This window comes from Martes martes (assembly GCF_963455335.1).
Source record: "Martes martes genome assembly, chromosome: 5".
In the NCBI taxonomy this organism is placed as follows: domain Eukaryota; kingdom Metazoa; phylum Chordata; class Mammalia; order Carnivora; family Mustelidae; genus Martes; species Martes martes.
Genome location: NC_137892.1, coordinates 33,298,948 through 33,322,782, shown reverse-complemented (window position 1 = coordinate 33,322,782; position 23,835 = coordinate 33,298,948). Strand labels below are relative to the sequence as shown.

General features: G+C 41.4%; 1 protein-coding gene across 1 annotated transcript in view; it reads right to left on the bottom strand.

Annotated features, from left to right (window-relative positions):
* REEP5 (receptor accessory protein 5) overlaps positions 1-23,835 on the bottom strand; it is a 36,729-nt gene that overhangs the window by 5,552 nt on the left and 7,342 nt on the right. Inside the window, exons 3-4 of the mRNA XM_080804536.1 lie at positions 11,631-11,769; positions 237-405 (exon numbers count right to left, since the gene is read on the bottom strand). Of these exons, the coding sequence (XP_080660662.1) occupies positions 237-405; positions 11,631-11,769 (308 nt within the window). The remainder of the gene's footprint in view (positions 1-236; positions 406-11,630; positions 11,770-23,835) is intronic.

Genomic DNA, 23,835 nt, shown 5'->3' with positions numbered 1-23,835 from the left:
TCTCTGCCCAGCACAGGAAAGTCATTTTTTCCTAATATGCTGACCGAACAGTGCCTTAAATGCAGCAGGGTGGAAGAATCTTGGGAAAAGCAAAGGGCAACAGGCAAAGTGTTGGTCAAGAGATCACAGAGCTGCTTTGGCATTTAGCTGAGAAAAGCTGACAGGAGAGGAGGAGAAGCAGCTTGTTATTTGGGCCCAGGACCCCCTAGGTCCTCCCACCTGCCCCTGAGTCTTACCTTCTTTAGTGATGGTATCTACAGTCTCTTTGGCTTTGTCCTTCAAATCATTCACCATAGTGTCCACCTGGGACTCATGCTTCAGGAAGATAGGTTGAATGATGCGCTTGTAGAGCAGTTCAGCCCCGTTGGAAGGGCTCGGGGCCATGCACCACAACAGGAAGCCACACTGCACAGGAAGACAGACAGCATGGTAACCATGGTAACGGGACAGGCAGCAGGCATCCTGACCACACACACTGCCACCGTTGCTCTGCGGATGGCCCTGCCTCGGCTATGTTCTCCAACAGCATTTCCAGTATTTTCTTTCTTTCTTCTTTTTTTTTTTTTTTGTTTAAGATTTTATTTATTTATTTGACAGAGAGAGAGATCACAAGTAGGCAGAGAGGCAGGTAGAGAGAGAGAGGGGGGAAGCAGGCTCCCCACTGAGCAGAGAGCTCGATTCGGGGCTCGATTCCAGGACCCTGAGATCATGACCTGAGCAGAAGGCAGAGGCTTAACCCACTGAAGCACCCAGGCGCCCCTCCGGTATTTTCTGTAGGCTAAAAGTGTGTTTTCTTAGATGGAAAAAACACCTGACAAATGACCTAGTAAGGAAAAGTTGAGACTGAAAAAAGGGAAAAACACACCACGTCCTAAAGCTTAACTTCTATCCTAACTTGAATCACTTTTTAGTTTATAGCTGCAAGAAGTTTTATTAATCATAACTCTTAAAAATCTGTTGAAGAACACAGTATTTACCTGCATGAGTAAAGAAAGCTCTGTCTAGATAAGCCTCATATCTACAAAGCTTGTTCTCACTGGCTTACCCCAGTAGGTCTGTCACATTTATTCATCTGTTATGGACAAAATACCCTGGCCGTGTTTTGAATTCTTCCCTTAGCAGAATCTCAGTTTTTGGTAGTTTTTGCCTTCCGGGAATCTTTACAGTCAGCTCTCCATCATCTTCCCCTTTGAATGTAGGTATCATTCCTAACTCTTTCTTTTGGCATTGGAATAAAGTAAATTAATTATCTTTCCTAACTCTACTTTGCCATTGGGATAAAAAATGGACAAGAATTATGCCCAAACACACACACACACACACACACACACACACACACACACACGAATTATGCCCTAAAAACTTAAAAAGCAAAAACTGTCAAACTATATTTATATCCAAAAAAGTTTTACTGTTTGTTCAAATGACAACTACTCAGCACTTTAAGTTGTCCCAGAACTTTATTCTTGTCAAGATACCAAGCAAAAGAGGGGACCTGCACAGTGACATGCTCATTTCCCTAGAAAGTTATATAAACAACCTACTGGATTCTCTCAATTTAAAAGGTTCTAACCGTATTGTGTTCCACACAGCCCAGGTGATATAAAAAAACGGAAGGCACTTCTTGAGATTCCCAATCTGTGCATTTTACAACTTCCTAAAGAAACCTCCCACTTCTTATGCTATTAAATTAAACTCCATACCCTTACTCCCTCTTATTCCAATCCAAAGAATGTATTCAAATAATCAAGAAGCTACAATGCTTTTCTAAGATAGTCCTTTAAGTCTGCTCTGGAGATGCAAAGCTGGTAAGGGGCTAATACCAATAACAGACCTTGAGCTTAAAATGCACATATTCGTGCCCAAAAGCTCGCTCCACCCAAGAACCATGTTGGCTCTGAGAAATGTGTATTGGATTTTGGGCTTCTACTATGCTCAAAATACAAAACAAAACACAAGTTCTCAACAGATGACTCTCTAGATTATCTGAACTACAGAACTCTGGAAAAACAGTATTCATGAATTAGAATTTGTTACAGGCACAGGTGAGTAGGGGTCCAAGCTTTCAAAAGACAGGGGCTCTCAGACTGGATTACAAACAAATTACAGTACAGCTATATGCTTCTTATAAGAAACACACTTAAGACAAAGCCAACTAGGAACACTAAATAAAAGAGTGAAAAGAGGTATATCAAATACCAACTCTCAAAACAGCTCATTTAGTAATATTAACAGTAACTAAACATCTAAACATTATTTAAGGCAAAATAAGTAAACCATGATAAAGAAGGAAAACAATTTGCCAAGAAGATTCACACAAACCTACATATCTTTGAAAATACATATTATATACAGTTTTGTATCTATGTGTGTAATTTATAATTATCTAGTTATATAATTTTTGTTTTTATAATTACATAATTATAGATAGCTTCCAAATATAGTTTTGAATTATGTGAATTAAAAAGTCAGAATTATGGGGCGCCTGGGTGGCTCCGTGGGTTGAGCCTCTGCCTTCAGCTAAGGTCATGATCTCAGGGTCCTGGGATCAAGTCCCGCATTGGGCTCTCTGTTCAGTGGGGAACCTGCTTCCCCCTCTCTCTCTGCCTGCCTCTCTGCCTACTTGTGATCTCTCTCTCTGTATCAAATAAATAAATAAAATCTTTTTTTTTTAAAGTCAGAATTATATAGATAAATGGAGAAAATCCATAATCATGGATTTTTAACACTTCCCCCAGAAATTGATGTATCAAACAAACTAGAAAGTAATTAAGAACAAGGAACACAAAATTAAAAATCTTGATCTAAAAATATACAGACCTCTCCAAACAACAAATTGATTTTAAGGCAATTATATATTACAGATGTAGAGATTAAACAAGCGGGCTCAGAGAAACTGGACTCTAATCCTGGTTCTGCCACTTACTAGTAAGTAACTCACTTTGCCTCAATTGCTTAAGTCTGTACAGACTTTATAATATAAATAGGTGTTAACTGAAATTAAAGAAAAAATGTACCTCATATAGATTTTGTAAGAAAGTAAGAAACATCTGGACCATCCAGGATAGCTGGGGCTTTGTCTCTGTCCCAAGAAAACTGTCTTCTACCAACAGCCATGGAACAGTAACAGCCTAAGTGATTAGCTTTAAATGGGGTAATTACAATAAAATCCCCAAACCAACATATACCTTTTTTAAAAGAGGATTTTATTTATTTATTTGAGAGAGAAAGGGAGGGAGAGGGAGACAAGCAGGGGGAGAGGCAGACTCCCCACCAAGCAGGGCCCTCTGCAATGAGGCTGAATCGCAGACCCCTGGGAACATGACCTGAGCTGAAGGCAGATGACTGAGCTACTCAGGTGCCCCCAACATATACCCTTTTTAAACAACTATGTAACTCTTTTACTACCCGAGATAAAACTTAATGATATACCTATACATATAATTTACAAAAAAAAAAAAAAAAAGACATTCACTAGCTACAAAATAAAGGAAAAATAAGTGAAAGTAATTTATCACAAAGAGTATGTATTTTTCAACGTGTAAGTGTTCGAGCCAAACTATACCAGACAACACCATGAAATACTCCGAAACAAAATCAGTGACTATTAACAGCTACAAACAAAATTTCCTCCACACATTTCCAAAAGGTTGAGAATTTCTGAACTGGATGGTCCAGGCAGGCGGCTTCCCATATCTGAGCGCTCAACCAAATGCCATTCCCTGTCCTAATCCAAGTTAGGATTTTAAGGCGTCCTCCCTCAACCTTCCGCCCCCTGATATGTGACAGACTCCGCAGCTCATTTATTGAGCTTAACAGCAGGAAAACAGAATGCTCAGAGTGAGAAAAGCAATGAGGGGAAAGCATGGCAGTAGGAAGGGGAAAGGCAAACATTCAGACCAGGCGCCCCCTAGTCTCACTACACACGTGTGCGCAACCAACCCAAGCTCCGTAGAGCCCTCACACACACACAAAGTGCACCTTCTGCTACAGGTCCAAGCCCTTAAATGGAGCCAATTCCTTGAGATACCGTCAGCACTTCACAGTTTATGTGGGTCGTTCCTTGTTTCCTGTTAGTATTCCCAGCAACTCTGCGTGCGCACCTACTGGGCTTGGCAGGCTCTCCTACTGAATTATAAAAAGGTGTTGCCAGAGAAACCTTGGTTTTCTTAACCCCACATTTGTATTAACCCAAAATGCAGAACGGACTGACTGCACCTCTCACCAGCTGTCGCTTCCATTGCCTCTGCTTAGAGCCAGGTTAATTAGAGGCAGACCCTGTAGACCATCTCTCTAACATTCCCCTCTGGTAGATGTCGGGTTTTTACTTATTTATTTACTTTTTAAAAGATTTATTTATTTGAGAGAGAGAGTGTGTGTGTGCACGCATGGGGGAGGCGAAGAGCGAGAGAATCCCAGCCAACTCCCCACTGAGCGCAGAGCCCAATGAGGGAGGGGCTCAATCTTGCAACCCCAAAATCCTGACTGAAGCTGATGCTTAGCCAACTGAGCCACGCAGGTGCCCCAAGATATCTGGGGTTTTTTGTTTGTTTTTTTTGTGTGTGTGTGTGTTTTAAGATTTTATTCATTCATTTGACAGGGATCAGAGGCAGGCAGAGAGAGAGGGAGCTCAGCAGGGAGCAGAGAGCCTGATGTGGGGCTCGATCCCAGGCCCCTGGGATCATGACCTGAGCTGAAGGCAGAGGCTTTAACTCACTGAGCCACCCAGGTGCCCCAAGATATCTGGTTTTTAATATCCAAACATCATACGGTGTTTTCTAGTGGTTTCTTATATAGGTTTAACACTAATACATACATACCCCAAACTCAAGACAACAGTTTAAACAAAAGAATGTGCAGGAAAAAGGAGAAACTACATTCTTGACATTGAATTAGAATTTCACGTGGACATTTTAAAGAGTATGTGGAGTAGGGGCGCCTGGGTGGCTCAGTGGGCTAAGCCTCTGCCTTCAGCTTAGGTCATGATCTCAGGGTCCTGGGATAGAATCCTACATGGGGCTCTTTGCTCAACAGGGAGCCTGCTTCCCCCTCTCTCTCTCTGCCTGCCTCTCTGCCTACTTGTGATCTTCTCTCTTTGTCAAATAAATAAAATCTTAAAAAAAAAAAAAAGAGTATGCAGAGCATTCAAGGAGATGTGCCACGGACCACTGCATATGAAGCAATAATTTCTTACCAACTATGTTAACTGGAGAGCTAGAAGTGTTGAGTATTTGTTACTTACATGGGGTATTTTGCTGTGTTTTACTAATATTTGGGAAACCGGTATGGAATTTTAGATTTATACTTCTTAATTTTTACCATTTAAAAGTGCAGTAAATAGTCTCCTGGCTGGTATTCCTACGTAGAAGATCTAATTTTCAGGAATGGATTACTGATGTAGGGATAGATGCTCGTATTACAAGCATCGGGGTCAAGGTGAAGTGGAAATGACTCACTGGATCAGTTGGTATCTATTTTATTTTACTTTATGACTTGAGGTAAAGTCATAAACAACCTAAGAGTCAGTTTTCTCTTCTGTAGGATTTCAGGAAAGTCACAAATTAATGTCCTTAAAGAAAGTACACAAGATAGCAATAGTATTCCCAAGTCCTAGAGTCCTTATTGGTGTTGAAAATCTCTGCGGTATTCTCTGCCCATGTAGACATCAACCCCTCAGCAATCCAGAAACACTAATTCAATTCATCTTTTCTGGATGGATTAAGGCAAGACTACCAGACAGAACCAGAGCTTAAGCATCTACATTTTTGTACCTCTCCACCGTGATGAGGCATTCCCTGGCCTGCTCAGGTCTTTCCTGTACCCTTCAGCTACTATCTTGGGACAGTAAAATAATTACTGCTCTCTTCCTACATCATTAGCATTTTCCAGTTTTCAAATGAAAGAGCTTTCTTGTATTAAAAAATAAAGTTAATTACTGTTCAACTCTCATGGTGATATTCAGGCACCAGCTTTTCTAACTCCCTTTTCTTAGTCTACATAATTATTCTAGAGCCCAGGAGTACCCTGAACTACACAGATACGACCATCCTTTTGTTAATTTTTTAAAGATATGATTGATTGATTGATTGATTGATTGGAGAGAGACAGAGAGGAGCAGAGGGAGAGGAACAAGCAGACTCCCTGCTGAGCGCAGAGCCTGACATGTCTCTCCATCCCATGACCCTGAGATCATGACCTGAAGCTGAAATCAAGAGTCAGATGCCCCTCCCCCACCATCTTTTTATTTTTTGTTTATTTATTTTTTTAAATCAAGCTGCCCTCAAAGTGCCGACAGACCAGGTGATGCTCCCACTCCCGAGAGCCAACCAAAGCGCACTCTTACTGCAGTTCAAACAGCCTGTGCTACTTTAACCGATGCTTGGCAAGATGAGCACTAACAGACTAACTCCTTAAGTTCGGATTACAGCCGACCAGATAATTCTGTCCCCGGTTCTAACGCTGTCACCATCCAGTTTTCTCCTAGAAGCTGCATCTCTAAGACAGGGATCTGCTTTATATACATTTGGGACCAGGCTGGCCAGAACTAAGTGCATGTCAAAAGCCACAAAAAAAATAAAAGCAATATTTTTGTTTTGTTTTGTTTTGAAGTCATTGATTTCTGCTATCTTTATATTCCTTTCTTCTGCTTGCTTTGGATTTATTTTTGTTTTTCTTTGTTTTTGAGCTGGAAGTTTAGATTATTACTTTGAGACTTTTTTTCTGATGTCTGTATTTAGTACTATAAAATTTCCCCTTCACATCGCTTTAGTTATGTCCTATAAATTTTGATACATTGCATTTTTGTTTTTATTTAGTGCAATGTATTTTTTTTAAAAGATTTTATTTATTTATTTGTCAGAGAGAGAGAGAGAGAGAGAGTGAGTAAGTGAGCACAGGCAGCCAGAGTGGCAGAGGGAGAAGCAGGCTCCCTGTGGAGCAAGGAGCCCGATGTGGGACTCGATTCCAGGACGCTGGGATCATGACCTGAGCCGAAGGCAGCTGCTTAACCAACTGAGCCACCCAGGCGTCCCAATAAAAGCAATATTAAATGTGTCCTTACTTAGGCCTCTTTTCTCATCCATACATCACCATGTGATTGTAGCAACAGCATATGGTCTATGCTAGTCCTTAAAAGGGAATATTTTGGGGGCACCTGGGTGGCTCAGTGAGTTAAGCATCTGCCTTCGGCTCAGGTCATGATCCCAGGGTCCTAGGATCGAGCCTCATTTCGGGCTCTCTGCTCAGTGGGAAGTCTGCTTCTCCCTCTCCCTCTCCCTCTGCCCCATTCCTCTGCTTGTGTGCTCTCCTTCTCTCAAATAAATAAATAAAATCTCTAAATTTAAAAAAAGGGGGGTATTTTCCTACCCACTCTACAATTCGGAGGCTTTTTCTCAGTCTGTTCTCTGAAGTCACTCAGAATATGCACTGCTTTGGGGAGAATGCATTTTGATTGACAGCGTAATCAATTTTTAATCATCTCAAGTATATTATCGATTTGGAACATGCAGTAAATTCTCTCACTTTCACTGATGACTACTAATGGAGGCACATTTGTTTTACCATTAGGGAAGAAATTTTGCTGCAAAGCCATTTTTGTAATGGACTTCAAAACCAAATATAAATGATTTAGTGATTATGTCTTATTTGGGACCCTCTTTACTTCATGTGACCTCCATTAGCAGAGGTGACCAGGAGCAGGGTGGAGTCAGGCTTGCTCGCGTTCTGGAAGTCTGAGGTCAGCTCCCGGTACGAGTGGTTCTGCTGACAGGACACTGTTCACTGCAGCAACCAGGTGGACCCAAGGCAAAAGCCAAGTTTTTTTCCTTAGAGCTTGCACTGTGATGGCACTACCATTAGACGGATCTTATGAAGGACTTCAAAACTGTTTGTAGTTTAAAATATGTGATATCCAAATAACATCATAAAAATATTGCTATAAATGCTACATGTCTTTGAATAACATAAACACACAGAAAATCCAGCAGTCTTTGAAATCTTAAACCTTACCACAGACTTAAAAAGAATTTGTCTTGAAAGGAAAATTCTTCAGCTGTCTCACAAGGCATTCGGTGGTCCCATCACTCAAAATTAAGAAATTACAGGTGCCTAGGTGACTCAGTTGCTTAAGCATTTGCCTTTGGCTCAGGTCACGATACTGGGGTCCTGGGTTCGAGCCCTGTCAGGTTCCCTGCTTAGTGGGCGGTCTGCTTCTCCCTGTCCCTCTGCCCCTCCCCCTCCCCCTGCTCATGCTCTCTCTCTTGCTCACTCTCTCTCTCAAATAAATAAAATCTTTAAGAAAAATAAAAATAAAAATGAAAAGTTTTAACTATTTAGCTTTTTGTTTTTACCATAAATGGTGCCCCCGTTATATGTAATGTTCCGTAATTTTTTATAATTAATGAATTATGCAAATTTCTATAGCTATGGATCATTTCATCCCATTTAACTGTAGGAGTGTACTGGTTTTTTCCCACTTTTTTTTTTTTAAGTCTCTTTTGTGTAACGGAATATAGTTGACAGACAATGTTATCTTAGTTACAGGTGTACAACATAGTGATCCAACACTTACACAGAATACATAAGGCTCACTACAAGTATAATTACATTTGTCACCACAGTTATCAGTGTTACTGACTATATTCCCTATCTTGCAGTTGTTTTTTTTTTTAAAGATTTTATTTATTTATTTGACAGACAGAGATCACAAGCAGGCAGAGAGGCAGGCAGAGAGAGAGAGGAGGAAGCAGGCTCCCCACTGAGCAGAGAGCCCGATGTGGGGCTCGATCCCAGGACCCTGGGATCATGACCTGAGCTGAAGGCAGACGCTTTAACCCACTGAGCCACCCAGGTGCCCCGCTATCTTGCAGTTTTCATCCCTGTAACTTATTTACTTTATAACTGCAATTTTGTACCTCTTAAGCTCCTCCACCTTCCTCCCCTGACACCACCAGTTTGTTCTCTGTATTTATGTCTGTTTCTGGTTTTTGTTTATTTTATTTGGCTGAGAAATATTCCATCGAGAGAGAGTGTGTGTGTGTGTACACATCTTTATCAATTCATTTATTGACAACACTTATGTTGCTTCCACACTTTGGTTATTGTAAATAATGCTGCAAAAAGATAGAATTTTTTTGAATATATATTTTTTTGAATTAGTGTTTTCATTTTCTTTGGGGAAATACCCAGTACTAGGATTACTGGGTCATATGGTATAGAATTTTAGTTTTGAGGGACCTCCTACTGTTTTCCATAATGGCTGCACCATTTAATATTCTCACTGACAAAACACAAAGGTTGCCTTATCTCCACATCCTCACCAACACCTGTCATTCCTTATCTTTTTGATACTAGGCATTCTGGCTGGTGTGAGGTGACATCTCACTGTGGTTTTGATCTGCATTTACTTGATGATTAATAATGTTGAAAAGACACATATTTTCATGTGTCTCTTGGCCATCTGTATGTCTTCTTTGGAAAAATGTCTTTTCAGGTTTTCTGCCCATTTTCTAATCAGATTGTTTGGGTTTTTGGTTTGCTTATTTGCTTAGGGGTGTTGAGCTGTATGAATTCTTTATATATTTTGGATATTAACCCCTTTGTAGGTATGTCATTTGCAAATATCTCCTCCCATTTATCAGGTTGCCTTTTTGTTTTGTTAATGGTTTCCTTTACTGTGCAAAAGCTTTTCTTTTGATATAGTCCCAATAGCTTATTTTTGGTTTTGTTTCCCTTGCCTTAGGAGACATCTAGAAATAGTGCCTAAGTTCAATGTCAAAGACATTACTACCTCTATTTTCTTTCAAGGAGTTTTATGGTTTCAGGTCTCACGTTTAGGTCTTTAACCCCTTTTGAGTTTATTTTTGTATATGGTGTAAGAAAGTGGTCCAGTTTCATTCTTTTGACGTGGCTGTCCAGTTTTCCCAGAACCATTTATGGAAGAGACTATCTTTTTTCCATTGTATATTCTCACCTCCTTTGTCATAGTCAATTAATCATACAAGCATGGGTTTATTTCTGAGGATTCTATTCTGTTCCTTTGATCTGTATGTCTATTGTTGTGCTAGTGACCTACTGTTTTGGTTACTATACCTTTGTAGTATAGTTTGGGATCTGGGACTGTGATACCTCCAGCTCTGTTCTTCTTTCTCAAAACTACCTTGGCTATTCTGGGGCTTTTGTGGTTTCATACAAATTTTAGGATTATTTATTCTAGTTCTACGTAAAACGCTATCAGTATTTGATAGGGAATGCACTGAATCTGTAGATTACTTTGAAATACATGTGTATGTGTATATATATATATTTTTCAATCTTTCAGTTTTCAAGTTTGTTCCATTCTGTCATTGATGCCACATAGTGTGTTGTTTATTTCAACTCTTTTTCATCTCATATTTTCCCTTGGCTCTTTCCTGCGTTTTCCGGTTCCTATTTCATATTGCTGTATTTCTTCTGCTAGCAATCTATCTTAGAAGTCTCGGTTAGTCAGTTCTATTATTTCTACTGCTGACGGGATTTTGTACTGATCATGCAGTCTTTCTTTTGAAATGGTTATACTTTTCAAATATCTTATCAAATATTTTGGCCTATAAGCTCATCTTCCTCTAGGAGTATCAGCTGCTCTGCTAGGCACTGGGATGGAGGAAAACCACATGCCAATGCATGCTGGTCCCAGTAAGCTGTGGGTAGGAAGCCCCAGGCAGCAGAGGAACCACAGTTCATCACTCTTCTCCCACTCAACAGCCCCACAGGCCAAGGGAGCACCCTCTGCTCCCCCAGCAGCCTGAGGAGATGCTCATAAGCTGTAATACGCCGCTCAAGGGGGCAGAGCAGGAGTGGATGGGGAAGAACCGCCCTGGCCACTTAGTTCCACTCATTTTCCTCAGCACCTCCATAGGGATAGGACTTCTATGCCCAAACCTCTGTTTTAGAAAAAAGTACAGGACAATGTTTTTTAACTTGGAGGTACAGAAGCAAGACAAAATGTAAAAGTGACAAAGAAAAAGACTAGATGACAGTATTTAAGGCTTCCAATAAAATGAATACCCTATCTATTAGAAGATGTTAACTTTCTCACTCAGAATCGATACAGTTTCAACTTCCTCATCCTCTTCCTCACATGGTGGTGACCGAGGTTGGTTCTCTACCAAACACGAGGTGTGGCAGGGCGGACCCCGGACTATGGCACCTGCCAACGTTCTCAAAATGACTTCCTCCAAGAGCCCGTTTCACATCTTCCTCCAAACCTTCCCCCAAAGTAAGAAGTAAGAACTTTTTTCTTCTAGAAACAATGACTCCTGCACGCCAGTTTGACTACCCAGTGTGAAGAGAGGATCTTGGTAAACTACCAGCAATGCCTGGGCTATGACACCATATTTCCATCTTTTATTATCAAGCCCCTCTTGAATACACAATTGCTTTGGCTGTTTCCAAGACAGTATACAAAGTAACTGAGCTGGGCCGAACAGGTCTTCCTGTTTCTAAGGGGAGGCCAGACCACAGATGTTCAACATTCAAGCCTTTGTTCCTATGCCTCTGTATGGGTCCTGGGATGGAAGTGTATTTTAGTGGTAGGGCACAAAGCAAATCCATAGGTAGAAGGAAAAAGAGCAGTTCAGGGAAAGCCAACATACCTTCAGCATGTAGTAGAAGGGGACCCATGACAGGAAGAGGTCAGAGAAGAATTCAGCAATGCTGAACACACCATACACTACCCAGTAGGTCAGCCACTGGGTATCATCTTCTTTGTTGGGACTCTCTATGGCTTTAATTCTGAAAGGCAATAAAAAGCACATGTGTCATCTAGGGAGACCTCAATGAAACACTTTCAAACAGCAGACTCTTACAGCCGGCCCTCTAACACCAGGTAGGGAACTCAGGCAAATGCATGTGCCATGCTACTGAGGTAAGAACACAACATAAGGATAGGAAGCAGTAAGGAAACAGTAAGACAAGCCATCGTAACTACTGGTCACCAGTCTCCTAGTCACCAGAAAAACCAACACTAGCTTTCCCCCAGATTTCCACCCTGCCTGTGCCTCCACCCAGGCACCAGGAGATACCACCAATGACTGGGAACCCCCAAGTGGTGTCCTGATGCCAGAGATACATCAAGAATTCTCTCATGGTGGGGCACCTGGCTGGCTCAGTCAGTAGAGCATGTGACTCTTGATCTTGGGGTTGTGAGTCTGGGCCCCATGTCGGGTACAGAGATTACTTAAATAAGTAAAATTGTAAAAAAAAAAAAAAAGAAGAAGAAGAAGAAGAAGAGAGAATTCTCTCATGGTAACTTAGTTCTTATGTGCTTTTAATAACTGAGGTATATCATGGGTAAATAGAAACTTCTGTAAAGGAACTTCGGGAACACAGTTCAGATACAGCCGGAAGTCTATAATATACTTTGTAACAGACCGGTGAAAGCAAACATCATGGCTTCCGCTTGGTTCCGACTATCATATGTGAGCCTTGGACTGTGATCTCTCCTCCTCTCATCTTAATATCCTGACCTTCTCAGTACCAACTACTGCTTAAACAAACTTCATTCTGTAAATGAATGGAAATAAATTTAAAATCATCTTTTACTTCTGAATCACAGAAATCTCTTCCAGGCCTGGGAATCTCGTCATTCTAAGTCTGAATGCCACAATTTTTTTTATCCTATCCTGACGTACGTCTGGTTACTTATCATAACTGAGTTGAACTAAAATAGTAAAATAGTAATCTATTGTTAGCCTATGGGATGGGGTAACTATTGAAAATACTTGGTGAACAGGTTCCCGAAAGAGACTGTTAGGTTGCTAAATCATGCTGAGTTATTCACTAAGAGAGCCTCTGAACTGGTGAGAGGCAGCTGTGGGTATTATGTTTGTTTGTCTGCATGATTGTTTTAAGAAAACAATTAAAGGGGGAAAGGTACAGCTGACTGAGATGAGCGCCAATGGCGTGAGGGAGAGAGAGGGAGAAGTGATGGCCACTCTGAAAGTCAAGAGCGTTTCAGTTTACACAAAAGAATCACAAAATGAATTTAAGAAAGCTGCCTATAAAATAATAGCTTCTAACATGTGGACTATGTCCGTGTTTTAGCTTTCCTCAGACAGAAGCTGGCAAATGTAATCGAGGGCCATAGACAGGGGTAGGCAAGCACATTAGCCCAAGAACTAACAACGGTATCCCCTTGACATGTAAGGTCATTTTCCTCCCCATTTCTATTTAAGTGGATCTTTTAAGTTATTATTTTGATAAAGATTTTTTTCTTATACATCACACCTGGGCAGAGGGGATGCGGAGGTATAATTCACTTCTGGTCCCGGTCTGAGGAACAAAAGCGATCCATGACTAAGTAACCAAACATGAGCCCGTCAACAAACATATCCACACATACACATAAACTGAAATAAACATTCCACGGAAACATTCTGGTATTTTCAGTTCCATTCTGTGTCATTATTTTTAAGAGGTTAGTCAAGATCCACAGATTCAAACACAGAAAAGCCACCCAAACAGTTCAAGTTCAGTGCTTCAAGGAATAAAAAAAAAATGGTTAGTCCTCTAACTTAAGGACACTATGGATTCAGAAGCTTCCTTGTTAATACACTTGGAACACTACGTAGTAACACTGGAAAGTAGGAAGAAAAGAGCTCAAAACTGAACACGCAGGCTGACCAGGACTTTGTGGAAAACCAAGGTGGATGAAAGAAGACAGGACCACAGAGTCTTATTAAGCTAAAGATTTTTTTAAAAGATTTTATTTATTTATTTATTTATTTGAGAAAGAGAGAGTATGCGTGAGTGGGAGGAGGGGCAGAGGGAGAGGGAGAGGAAGAGGGAGAAGCAGACTCCAGGCTGAGCAGGGAGCCCAATCTATCAATGCATTGGGGCTTGACCCCAGAACCATGAGATCATTACCCAAACTGAAGGCAGATGCTTAACCCACTGAGCCACCCAGGCGCCACCAGGAAATGGCAGTTTGAAGCTCTTCTCTCCCCATAACTAGACTGGGGAGCTTCATCTTTTTGAGTCTTGGGTTCCACACCTATAGACAATTTCTTGTTCTTTCTTTCTTGTTGTGACTAACTGATGATGTTATGACATGTAGACATTTTTAGAAATGAACCTTGTGCTATTTTAAATTAAAACAATAATTAAATGCTTCATTCATATGAGAAATTCTATTAAAAACCTCTTCAGCTTAAGGGTTCCTGGGTAGCTCAGTTCAGTGTCTGCCTTCAGCTGAGGTCCCGATCCCAAGGTCCTGGGATCAAGCCCCACGTCGGGCTCCCCACTCAGCAGGGAATCTGCTTCTCCCTCTCCATCTGCAGCTCTCCCTGTTAGTGCTCTGTCTCTATCTCAAATAAAAAACAAAACAAAACAAAACAACTGCCATTTCCTGAATGCTATTTACTTACGGACTTCCTCGTCCAGGTGAGTGGACTCAGGTGATTGATTACTCAGCAATGCACTCTCCTGCCTCATACACACACTATCACATTTCAACTCAGAGTATCAGAATAACGATGTAGCAGCTTCTCAGGCAGCACAGGGACTCAAGAGATCTTAAGCAGCGCTCTATGCCTTTAAGTTATTTCCATTTTGGTCAACATGGCACAGCTGAAGACTGGGAGAGGTAGGAACCTAATAATGTTTTTCCCCAACATCATTTATCTGTAAGACTCTCTTTTCCCCACTTCATATTCTTGCCTCCTTTGTCGTAGATGAATTGACCATATAAGTATGAGTTTATTTCTGGGCTTTCTATGCTCTTTCATTGATCTATGTCTGTCTTTGCAGCAGCACCATACTGTTCTACTACAGCTTTGTAACAGACCTTGAATCTGGGACTGTGATACCTGCAGCTTTGTTCTTTCTCGAGATTGCATTTGCTATTCAGGGTCTTTTGTGACTCCGTACAAATGTTAGGGTTATTTGTTCTAGTCCTGTGAAAAGTGCTGTTGGTATTCTGATAGGGATTATACTGAATCTGTAGACTGCTTTGAGTAGTTTGGACATTTTAACAATATTAATTCTTCCAATCCATGAACATGGTATGTCTTTCCATTTGTGTCCTCTTCATCAATGCCTCATAGTTTTCAGAGTACAGGTTTTTCACATCCTTGGTTAAATTTTACCTAATAATTATTTAACTTTATAAGAGCCCTATGAAATAAGTATTTTTTAAAAAGACTTTATTTATTTATTTGAGAGAGAGGGAGAGAGCAAGCATGAGAGGGGAGAGGGTTAGAGGGAGAACCAGACTCCCCACCAAGCAGGGAGCCCGATGCGGAACTCGATCCTGAGACTCCCAAGATCATGACCTGAGTCGAGGGCAGTTGCTTAACTGACTGAGCCACCCAGGTTCCCCCTATGAAACAGGTATTGTTACTTTCACTTTTGAGGGAAAGACTGAGGCTCAGGGAAGAAAAATAACATGTGCAGGGCTCGAAGCTGCAAAGTAGCAGAGATTGGGGTGCCTGAGTGGCTCAGGGAAAGCCAGCAACTCTTGATCTCCAGGTCATGAGTTCAAGACCTATGCTGGGTGGACAGCTTACCTGAAAAGGAAGGAAGGAAGGAAGAAAAGAAGGAAGGAAGGAAGGAAGGAAGGAAAAAACAAGTAGCAGAGATTGGATTTATACCCAAAATTAACTCCGACAAAGCTTGTGCCTATTTCACACTATTCCAGGCTGTTTTCCTAGTTTGAACAACTCACCACCAGGCTGTATAACACTAAGCAAATGTCTGGTACCAAGTAGTTACTTAATCATATTTGCTGCATTAATATAAATACAAAAAGAGTTCACAGTCTTCCTTTTGGAAGGGACCACAATGATCTAGTCTTCTGCTGAAGAAAACCAAGGCTCAGAAAGGGTAGACTGGGTCACAGAAGACAAACAGAAGGAAACATCAGTCTCAAGGTCCAGATCCTTGGAGAACCATTCCACTGTCCATCTTGCTTACCTGGGCAGAAACCAGGCAGAGGTGGGAGGGGCAGGGAGGGCAGTTAGAAGTGAACAGGACAGCATTCTGAGTTGGTGCCCCAGTCCACTGTGTCTCAAACTTAGATGATGATCCACCTCCACCTAGAGAACTAATCAAACACATACAGGCCTGGGTCCTTTGCAGACCTAGCGTTCAGGTGCTGGCGGGTAGGACACAGCTATAAACTTGAAGAAAGTTGTGGAGTGGATCCTAAGGCTGAGCCAAGTTTCAGAACGGCCAGCTCAAAGTTCAGTCTTGACACCACCTCCCCATCCTTTCTAGGAAAGAAAATCTAAGTGATGGACTTGGATCCAATTGACTGTAGCCAAAGGGTAGGCTACCCCTTTTGGGCAATGAATGGGAGGCCGAAAGAGGAGAAAAGTTAGACAGGAAAGGCAGACTGAATCATGTCTCTGCTACAATTAGGATGAGTCACTCTAAGACGATCTAGAATGCTCACCTGAACATTCTCAAATATGTAAAGGAATTCAAAATAGAAACATCTCCTAACCAAAACTCTTGCTAAAATTTCAAGAACCAATCTAAAAGTCCTGTATTTGTTTGGCTAGAATACTGACCTCCCCCAGGGCTTTTCAATCCCTGGCTAAATCCTAGAGGAGCTTTGGAACTATCTCAAAAGAAGCTGGCAGCAATTCCAACCACTCCCCCCAACGGGCCTGGGTCACTGGCTCAGATACTCTCTAATTTCCCTTGCCCACAGTGAGGTATATTAGCTGCACCACGGACACTGAACCTGGTTTCAGAATGACTCCTTGGGGGACACATTCACCAAGGACAGACAGTCTGGTCTTAGATTGCTCTCTATGGACTTTTACTGCCATATTCTCACTACTGATCCAATGCCCGGCCACTTGGGCTCAGTGCTGTGGACTCTCTGTTCTCTCTCTCATCCGCCACTACCCTGTTCCAGGAGCAGGGTGTGGCCTACTTGGAGCAGGTGGCAAAAATGAAATGAGGCCTGGGTAAGCAGCAGAGACACAGCTAGGGTGCTGAAGGTGACCGTCAATACCACCTATGGGAGTGGCTTGCAGTTCTAAAAATTCACAGAGCAGAATTAGAAACTGTTGAATGTTGAGTTGGTAGCTGTCTTACAGATAAACTGTTCCTATTCTATATTTTATAGACCAAAATATGAAGTTCAAATGAATTTTAACTGAAAATAAAATGCTATAGGGGTGCCAGGGTGACTCAGTCAGTTGAGTGTCTGCCTTGAGCTCAAATCATGATCCTGAAGTCCTGGGATCAAGTCCCACATCGGGCTCCCTGCTCAGTGGGGAGCCTGCTTCACCTTCTCCCCCTGCTTGCACCTCTCTCTCTGTCAAATAAATAAATAAATCTATAAAAAGAAAAGATTATAGAAGCATGTGTCTACACAGTTTTTAAGGACAGCATGAAACTGTCCTTATGTCCTTATGAAACTACATAAATACATGTTGTTATATCCACACAATGAAATATTCTGAAGCCTTTAAAAAGGATATTAACAGAGAAAGATGTACAAGATACAGGGCTGAATGTAGATTATTAACTTTGTGTTTGAAAAAAAAAAAAAAGAAAGGCAGATATATATCTGTGTGTGTTTACAGACCAAGAATGGTGTCCAGAAATATATACTTCAAATTGGGTAAAGTTAATCCTGGGCATTAGGATTGCAGAATTTCATTTTGAGGTCTTTTTGTAATGAGCCTGTACTATTTTTTATAACAAGAGGGAGGAAAAAGATTTCCATGTGGGGAAAAAAAAAATGAGCACCAGACTTTCTACAACTACTTCCTCCTATGAGACTAACTCTCTCTCTAGGGCTTTGTTAAACACTGAAGTGAACATCAGGCACACTCATTTAATGTCTCTCCTGAGGAAACAGCTCCTGGGTCTCTTACAAACAAACTTCTCTAACAATGATCGGACACATACTGCTGTGTTTCAGAGCATTAAAAGGCTTTCAATACACACGTAAACACAGAAAGAGAAAGAAGAGTCTGACAGCCCATCACACGGAATGGACTCATTCGAATTTTCTATTTAAACAAAGCAACTATCAAAAAAAATATTAATTACTATGGAACAGCCAGGCTTTTTCCTTCCTTTCTTCCCAATGCTCATCTGGCTTTGCATCATTTCACCACCCTCGGCTTTCACCTTATAATCTGGTTCTACCACTTACTAGGCACATGACCTTGAGCAAGTTATTCTGGGCCTTAGTGTCCTCATTTCTCAAGCAGGAATGATAAACTTTCTCATGTTGTCGTGAAGATTAAATTAATACATGTAAAGCACTTAGAATCAATGGCCTGAATCGAGCAAGCTCTCGTTAAATATTACCTTAACAGATAAGTACTTACAATGTGATAATAATTTATTATCATTATGGGGAGGCAAAAGACTAAAAGGAAAAGCGAGTGATAAGAACAGTCCAGTCCTTCTGGCTAAGTACAGCTGGTAGAGGGTTAACAGCATTGTTAATAGGGCTAAGACGAGATTAAAGAATTACAGTGGATTTTAATTATACCTCACTCTCCAAATCCCAAATGCTACAGAGAGTAAAGAGCTGAAATCCCCAAATCCCATTTGCAGGTCAATGGGAACAAATTCCGACACTGCTGAGAACATTTTTCGGGCCTAAATTCTTTAGTACTGGATGGGTATGGATAAGTATAGAACCCACTGGCCAGACCACTGGGCTCCACGGACAGGTACTGGCTGCCTCCACCCACGGGGCCCATCTGTTTGTTTATACCTTTACTGGTGTTTTCTAAAAGCAAGGGCAGGAGGGAACGTGGCTGAAGGACAGCATGTGGAGAGAAAACGAAGGTTGTGCAGAGATGGTCTTGAGCTACTAGTATTCTCTCCCTCACAAACCGAGTCATTCCTCAGAGAACGTAGGGTATTCCCTGCCCGTGTAGTAACCCACCACAGCAAATCCGTGCCAGACGCCTTCAGATACGAGCATATACCGAGCACTGACATTGCTTTCTCTGACACTGTAAGGAAGCCCTCAGGCCAAAATAGTGGTTCTCAAGGACCAAAAGTCCACAGTCAAAAACAGTTCCACTCCTAATTAAGGAGCACATGTGTGCTTCAGGAAGGGTCCTATGAAGGAGGGCTGTGGAGGCAGAGTTATGGGAAACTGGAAATCTTAATAGAAACAAAACAAAGTAAAAAAAATGGGATTTAGTATTTACAAATTGTTAAAATTATACTCAGTGCTTAGGAACATGTCTATACCACACCATAACAGAAGAAAACCATTAGAACCACATCCTCATGACCTGGAAGAACAAAATTCTACTGTCCTCTAATGCTCTTGGAATAATAATGTCTTAAGCTGCTAATACAGGTATAAGAAAAAATAAGACAAGGAACCAAAAAAAGCTAAGTGGAAGAAATTAATAAAAGAAAACACTGAGCCTGGGTGGCTCAGTGGATTAAGCCGCTGCCTTCAGCTCAGGTCATGGTCTCAGGGTCCTGGAATCGAGCCCCGCATCGGGCTCTCTGCTCAGCGGGGAGCCTGCTTCCTCCTCTCTTTCTGCCTGCCTCTCTGCCTACTTGTGATCTCTGTCTGTCAAATAAATAAATAAAATCTTAAAAAAAAAAAAAAACAAACACTAAGGAAGTTTCCCCTGAATCATTTAAAAGCGCAATGACCTAGAGATAATCACAACTATGACCAAGTCAGTGTTCTTCTCTGCAGGTTAATAAAAGTAACCACCCTTAATTAAGCACGTACTGATTGCTAGATTCTGTGCTAAGTGGTTGACATACACTATCCACCCCTATTACGTATAGAAAATTGGGTTTTATCAAAGTTAAGGTATCTGCCCAAGGGTTAATAGAGCTAGGAACTAGCAGATCCATACACACATACATTTCTCATCACTCACACCAAAGAAAGTCAGGTACCAACCACCTGTAGTGTTCGTGGTTCATGCAGAACTTGGTCACTACAATTCAAATTAGGCAAGTAACATAAAATTAAGTAATACATTTCTTCAAAGCACTGGCTTTACTACTAAAACCGGCTGTAACCACCCACAGAATTTTAATTTTAATGAGTCAATTCTATTACCAGACAGTGAATCAAGGAAAAAAAAACAATTAATAAAAAACCCTATAACAATAAACAGCTTTGAGACACTCCGTTGGTAAAGAACAGAAAGAAATCTGCCGGGGATCCATTTGCTTTGTTTTATTTTGAATGTGGTAAATCTTATTTAATAGCAAATATTCCAGAATTCAAGGTAGACTGTCTGAAGCTTGAATCTCAAGACTACAGACCACAATGTTTATAATCCTTTCTCTGATAGAGCAGACACATAGCATGACCACCCCCAGCACCCACTACACACACGGGACTACTTCCGCCGTATGTATCAAAGAGCGAGACGTAGGGATTCCTGGGACTCCAAAATGGTTTTCCTATACTTTACTAAACCTTTATGGGTTTAGGAGAATGCCATCGTGAGTCTTATTTGACTCATACAGTGCGTCGAATTAGAAGGGGGGGAAAATGACATATTTTAAGACATAAACATTAGTTTGTTTCCATGTTGATAAAGAAAAGATTTTTCTTCTTCATGAAAAAAAGAAGGTAAGAACCTATGGGCACGCAGAGTTCCCCTTGTTTTCCACTGCAGAGCAGCTGTCTTCTCAAAGCAAGAGAGAGGATCCTGCACAGTAAAAGCCATTTGCTTACTTACCATTTATATCGTGCCCAGCGCTTCTACCCATTCAAAAAAAAAAAAAGAAGAAGAAGAAGAAAAGAAAGGAGAAAAGATATGAGATAACTAGCTGGATATGCCTCCTAAATACATAGAAAACACTTAGAAAGATACATAGTGTATCTTCTAAGGTGACTATACAAGAACAGTGAAAAAAATACCATGCTCCTTTACTCTTTAATATGCTGTTCTCCTACATAAAACGCCTGACTTGGTGAAATACATAAGCTAAATTCACAAGCAAATACATTTTAAGATGAGTCTATAAAACATCTCTAATGGAGACCAAAATTTTTTTTAATGGAGACCAAATATTAAGACAAAAGCCAACATTTTGTAGTCAAACATTTTGATGTTTAATTATGATGATCTTTTTTTTCTTTTTACCAACTGTCCACCATTTGGTTTTATTAATGCAAAATGGAAAACTCAGTCACAGTCAAATATAAAACATGAGGAATGTTGAAGTGTGCAGGCCAGAGAATTCAGGCGTCCCTCCACCTACACTTGGCTTTGCCCCAACAGACCCATGATCCAGGTCCAGTAGTTCCCAAATCTATAAAAGGCAGCACTCACCCCAGCAGCTTGATCTCTAGGACCTAAACTAGCTGAAAAAAAAATTTTTTTAAGGGGCTTCACACCCAGAGTGGAGCCCGACATGGGGCTCAAACCCATGGTCCCGAGATTAGTACCTGAGCTGAGATCAAGAGTCACGTGCTTAACCGACAGAGTCACCCAGGTACCCGTAACAGCTTATAAATCAAAACTGAATGCCTTAAACTCTTTGATAGTTTAAAAAAAAATGTCTGAAGCAGTAACACAGCAGATGAGGAGTCCACCAGAATAACGTCTGTCGATAAAACTGATGGTTGTGTAAATACAGTATCCGTGTCAGATACAGTATGATCAAGTTGAACATCAGCTCAAGTACCCTCCCAACCTGGACAAGAACAATCTAAACCGACGTTTCCCAGACAGGAGGAGGCCACATCAAGATAGGCACATGGCAGCCTGGAGCTACCTCTGACGTGTAAGTGATCCCTTCCCCAGATCACCTGGTCCGACTAGCAGAAGCTGCAGGCTATATATAGTGGCTGTGTGACTGAGACCGGCCGATAAGCTCTGCTCCCAGGAACCAGAAGAGTGTGCGAGCGACAGACGAACAACAGAAGAGGTTTCTACAGGCCCCCACTCCTACTTCAGCTGCTACAAAAAGCCACAGAATGACAATCTTTGAAACTGTTTCTCAACTTTTGTATTAACTCATTGTTTCTCAAAACTAATTCACTGGTAATGCTTTCAACAGCCACAAGATACCTTAAATTGTCCCATATGTATCTCTAGTTGTTGGAAATACTGTAAGAGATGAGGATTACTCATTTAAAGTCAGTCCTGAAGAAGAGAAGAACTCCAAGATGGGGCAGAAAGACAGATAAACTACATCTCCAGGGCTCTCATACACAGGAAAGAAAAAAAAAATCATTAAATTCATAGGGAACATTCTAGAACAGAGTATTAAGAATGGGATCTCTCGGGGCACCTGGTTAAGAGACTGCCTACGGCTCAGGTCATGATCCCAGAGTCCTGGGATCGAGTCCCACATCAGGCTCCCTGCTCCTTGGAGAGTCTGCTTCTCCCTCTGACCTTCTCCCCTCTCATGCTCTCTCTCACTGTCTCTCTCTCAAATAAATAAATCAAATCTTTAAAAAAAAAAAAAAAAAAGAATGGGATCTCTCCCCACAACTGCTTTAGAGCCCAGAAAGTAGATCACGAGTAAGTCATTTAAATCCTTCATCTTACTTGCTCCTTAAGACTTTCTTTTCTCTATGGCACAGGCAAGGGCCGGAGGAGAAAAAACTAACCCAAATGCTGGCTCTAATTACCTACAAAAATAGTGACATGCTGTTACAAGGACATTTTATCACTTTTTCTAGTTTTCTCTACAACTCCATCTTAAAAAAGTTCAGCAATATTAGCAGTGATACTAAGTGAAAACGCACGCAATAAAAAGCCGACAAAAGTAAAATGGTTAAATGTCTAAGATTTCACGATGCTCGAGGCAAAATTTATAGGATGCCCCTTCCTGACCCAAACGCAGAGTTACCCAGAACACTACACACGCTGCCCACCACCCAGAGACGTCAGTGTGAGCTGTGCCCCTGGGCGCCTAAGCAGGCCAGCCCAAGGCTCCCAGCGGCAGTTTGGAAAAGCTAGTGTAACAGGAATACAAGCAGCTTGGTAGAAAATGTATCCACTTCCAAATTCTCATCCATTAAAAAAAGGATAAAAAAACATAATTACAAGTTCTGGAAACACACACACACACACACACACACACACCTGTGCAGGCACAAACAAACACGCCCCTTCCTAATGAGTCTGAGAGCCACAAATCCACACCCTCCAGCCCCATTTGGGAAACCGGACTTTGCTTCAGATGACCTGCTTTTCCAAAACAAAGTGGTGCTTAAATGCCGGTCACACCAGGGCCATGTTCTCCAAAGTCTTCTTTGGGTCCCAAACCTCCATTTAGGAGTCTGCCACTACAGATCTTAAAAGAGGAGATTCCAGTCCTTTGTAACCTAGGCTCCCGCACTTTGCTGTGAATCATTAACTAAGAAAAGGCTGGCGCTTTTACTTGGGGATAGTTGTAGTACAGTTCTTGTGGTCACCTGACAGTGTCTCTTCCCAATTTTCCCCCTCGCTGTCCCCTTTCTGATCTGACCTCACAGGCTCATCCCCAAACATCCTCTCCTTGAGATTCTTTACCTCCTGCTACAAAACTAAAAGCAAGGCTGCATTGCCCCAGGAAATCCAGTTCTGGTGCCCTCCTGGGAAGGGCTTGCACTAGGGAAACAGCAAGTCCCTGCAAACAGCCGGTCAGGTCGGTGCTCTTGTAAATCAATGCTACGTAACAAGGGACAGAACCTGTTAGTAATACGTTCTAACTCACGTTCACAAAACACTGCAAATTACCTCTGTGTGTGTATGTGTACAGGTATATGATTTGGGAGGGCAGTGCCCTACTTGAGAGGAAAAAATAAACCGCATGAAGACAATGTATTGACAGGGTCAGATCGAGAAACGAAAAAGTTCACAACAACAGTTCACCCTTCATCTCTGCCTG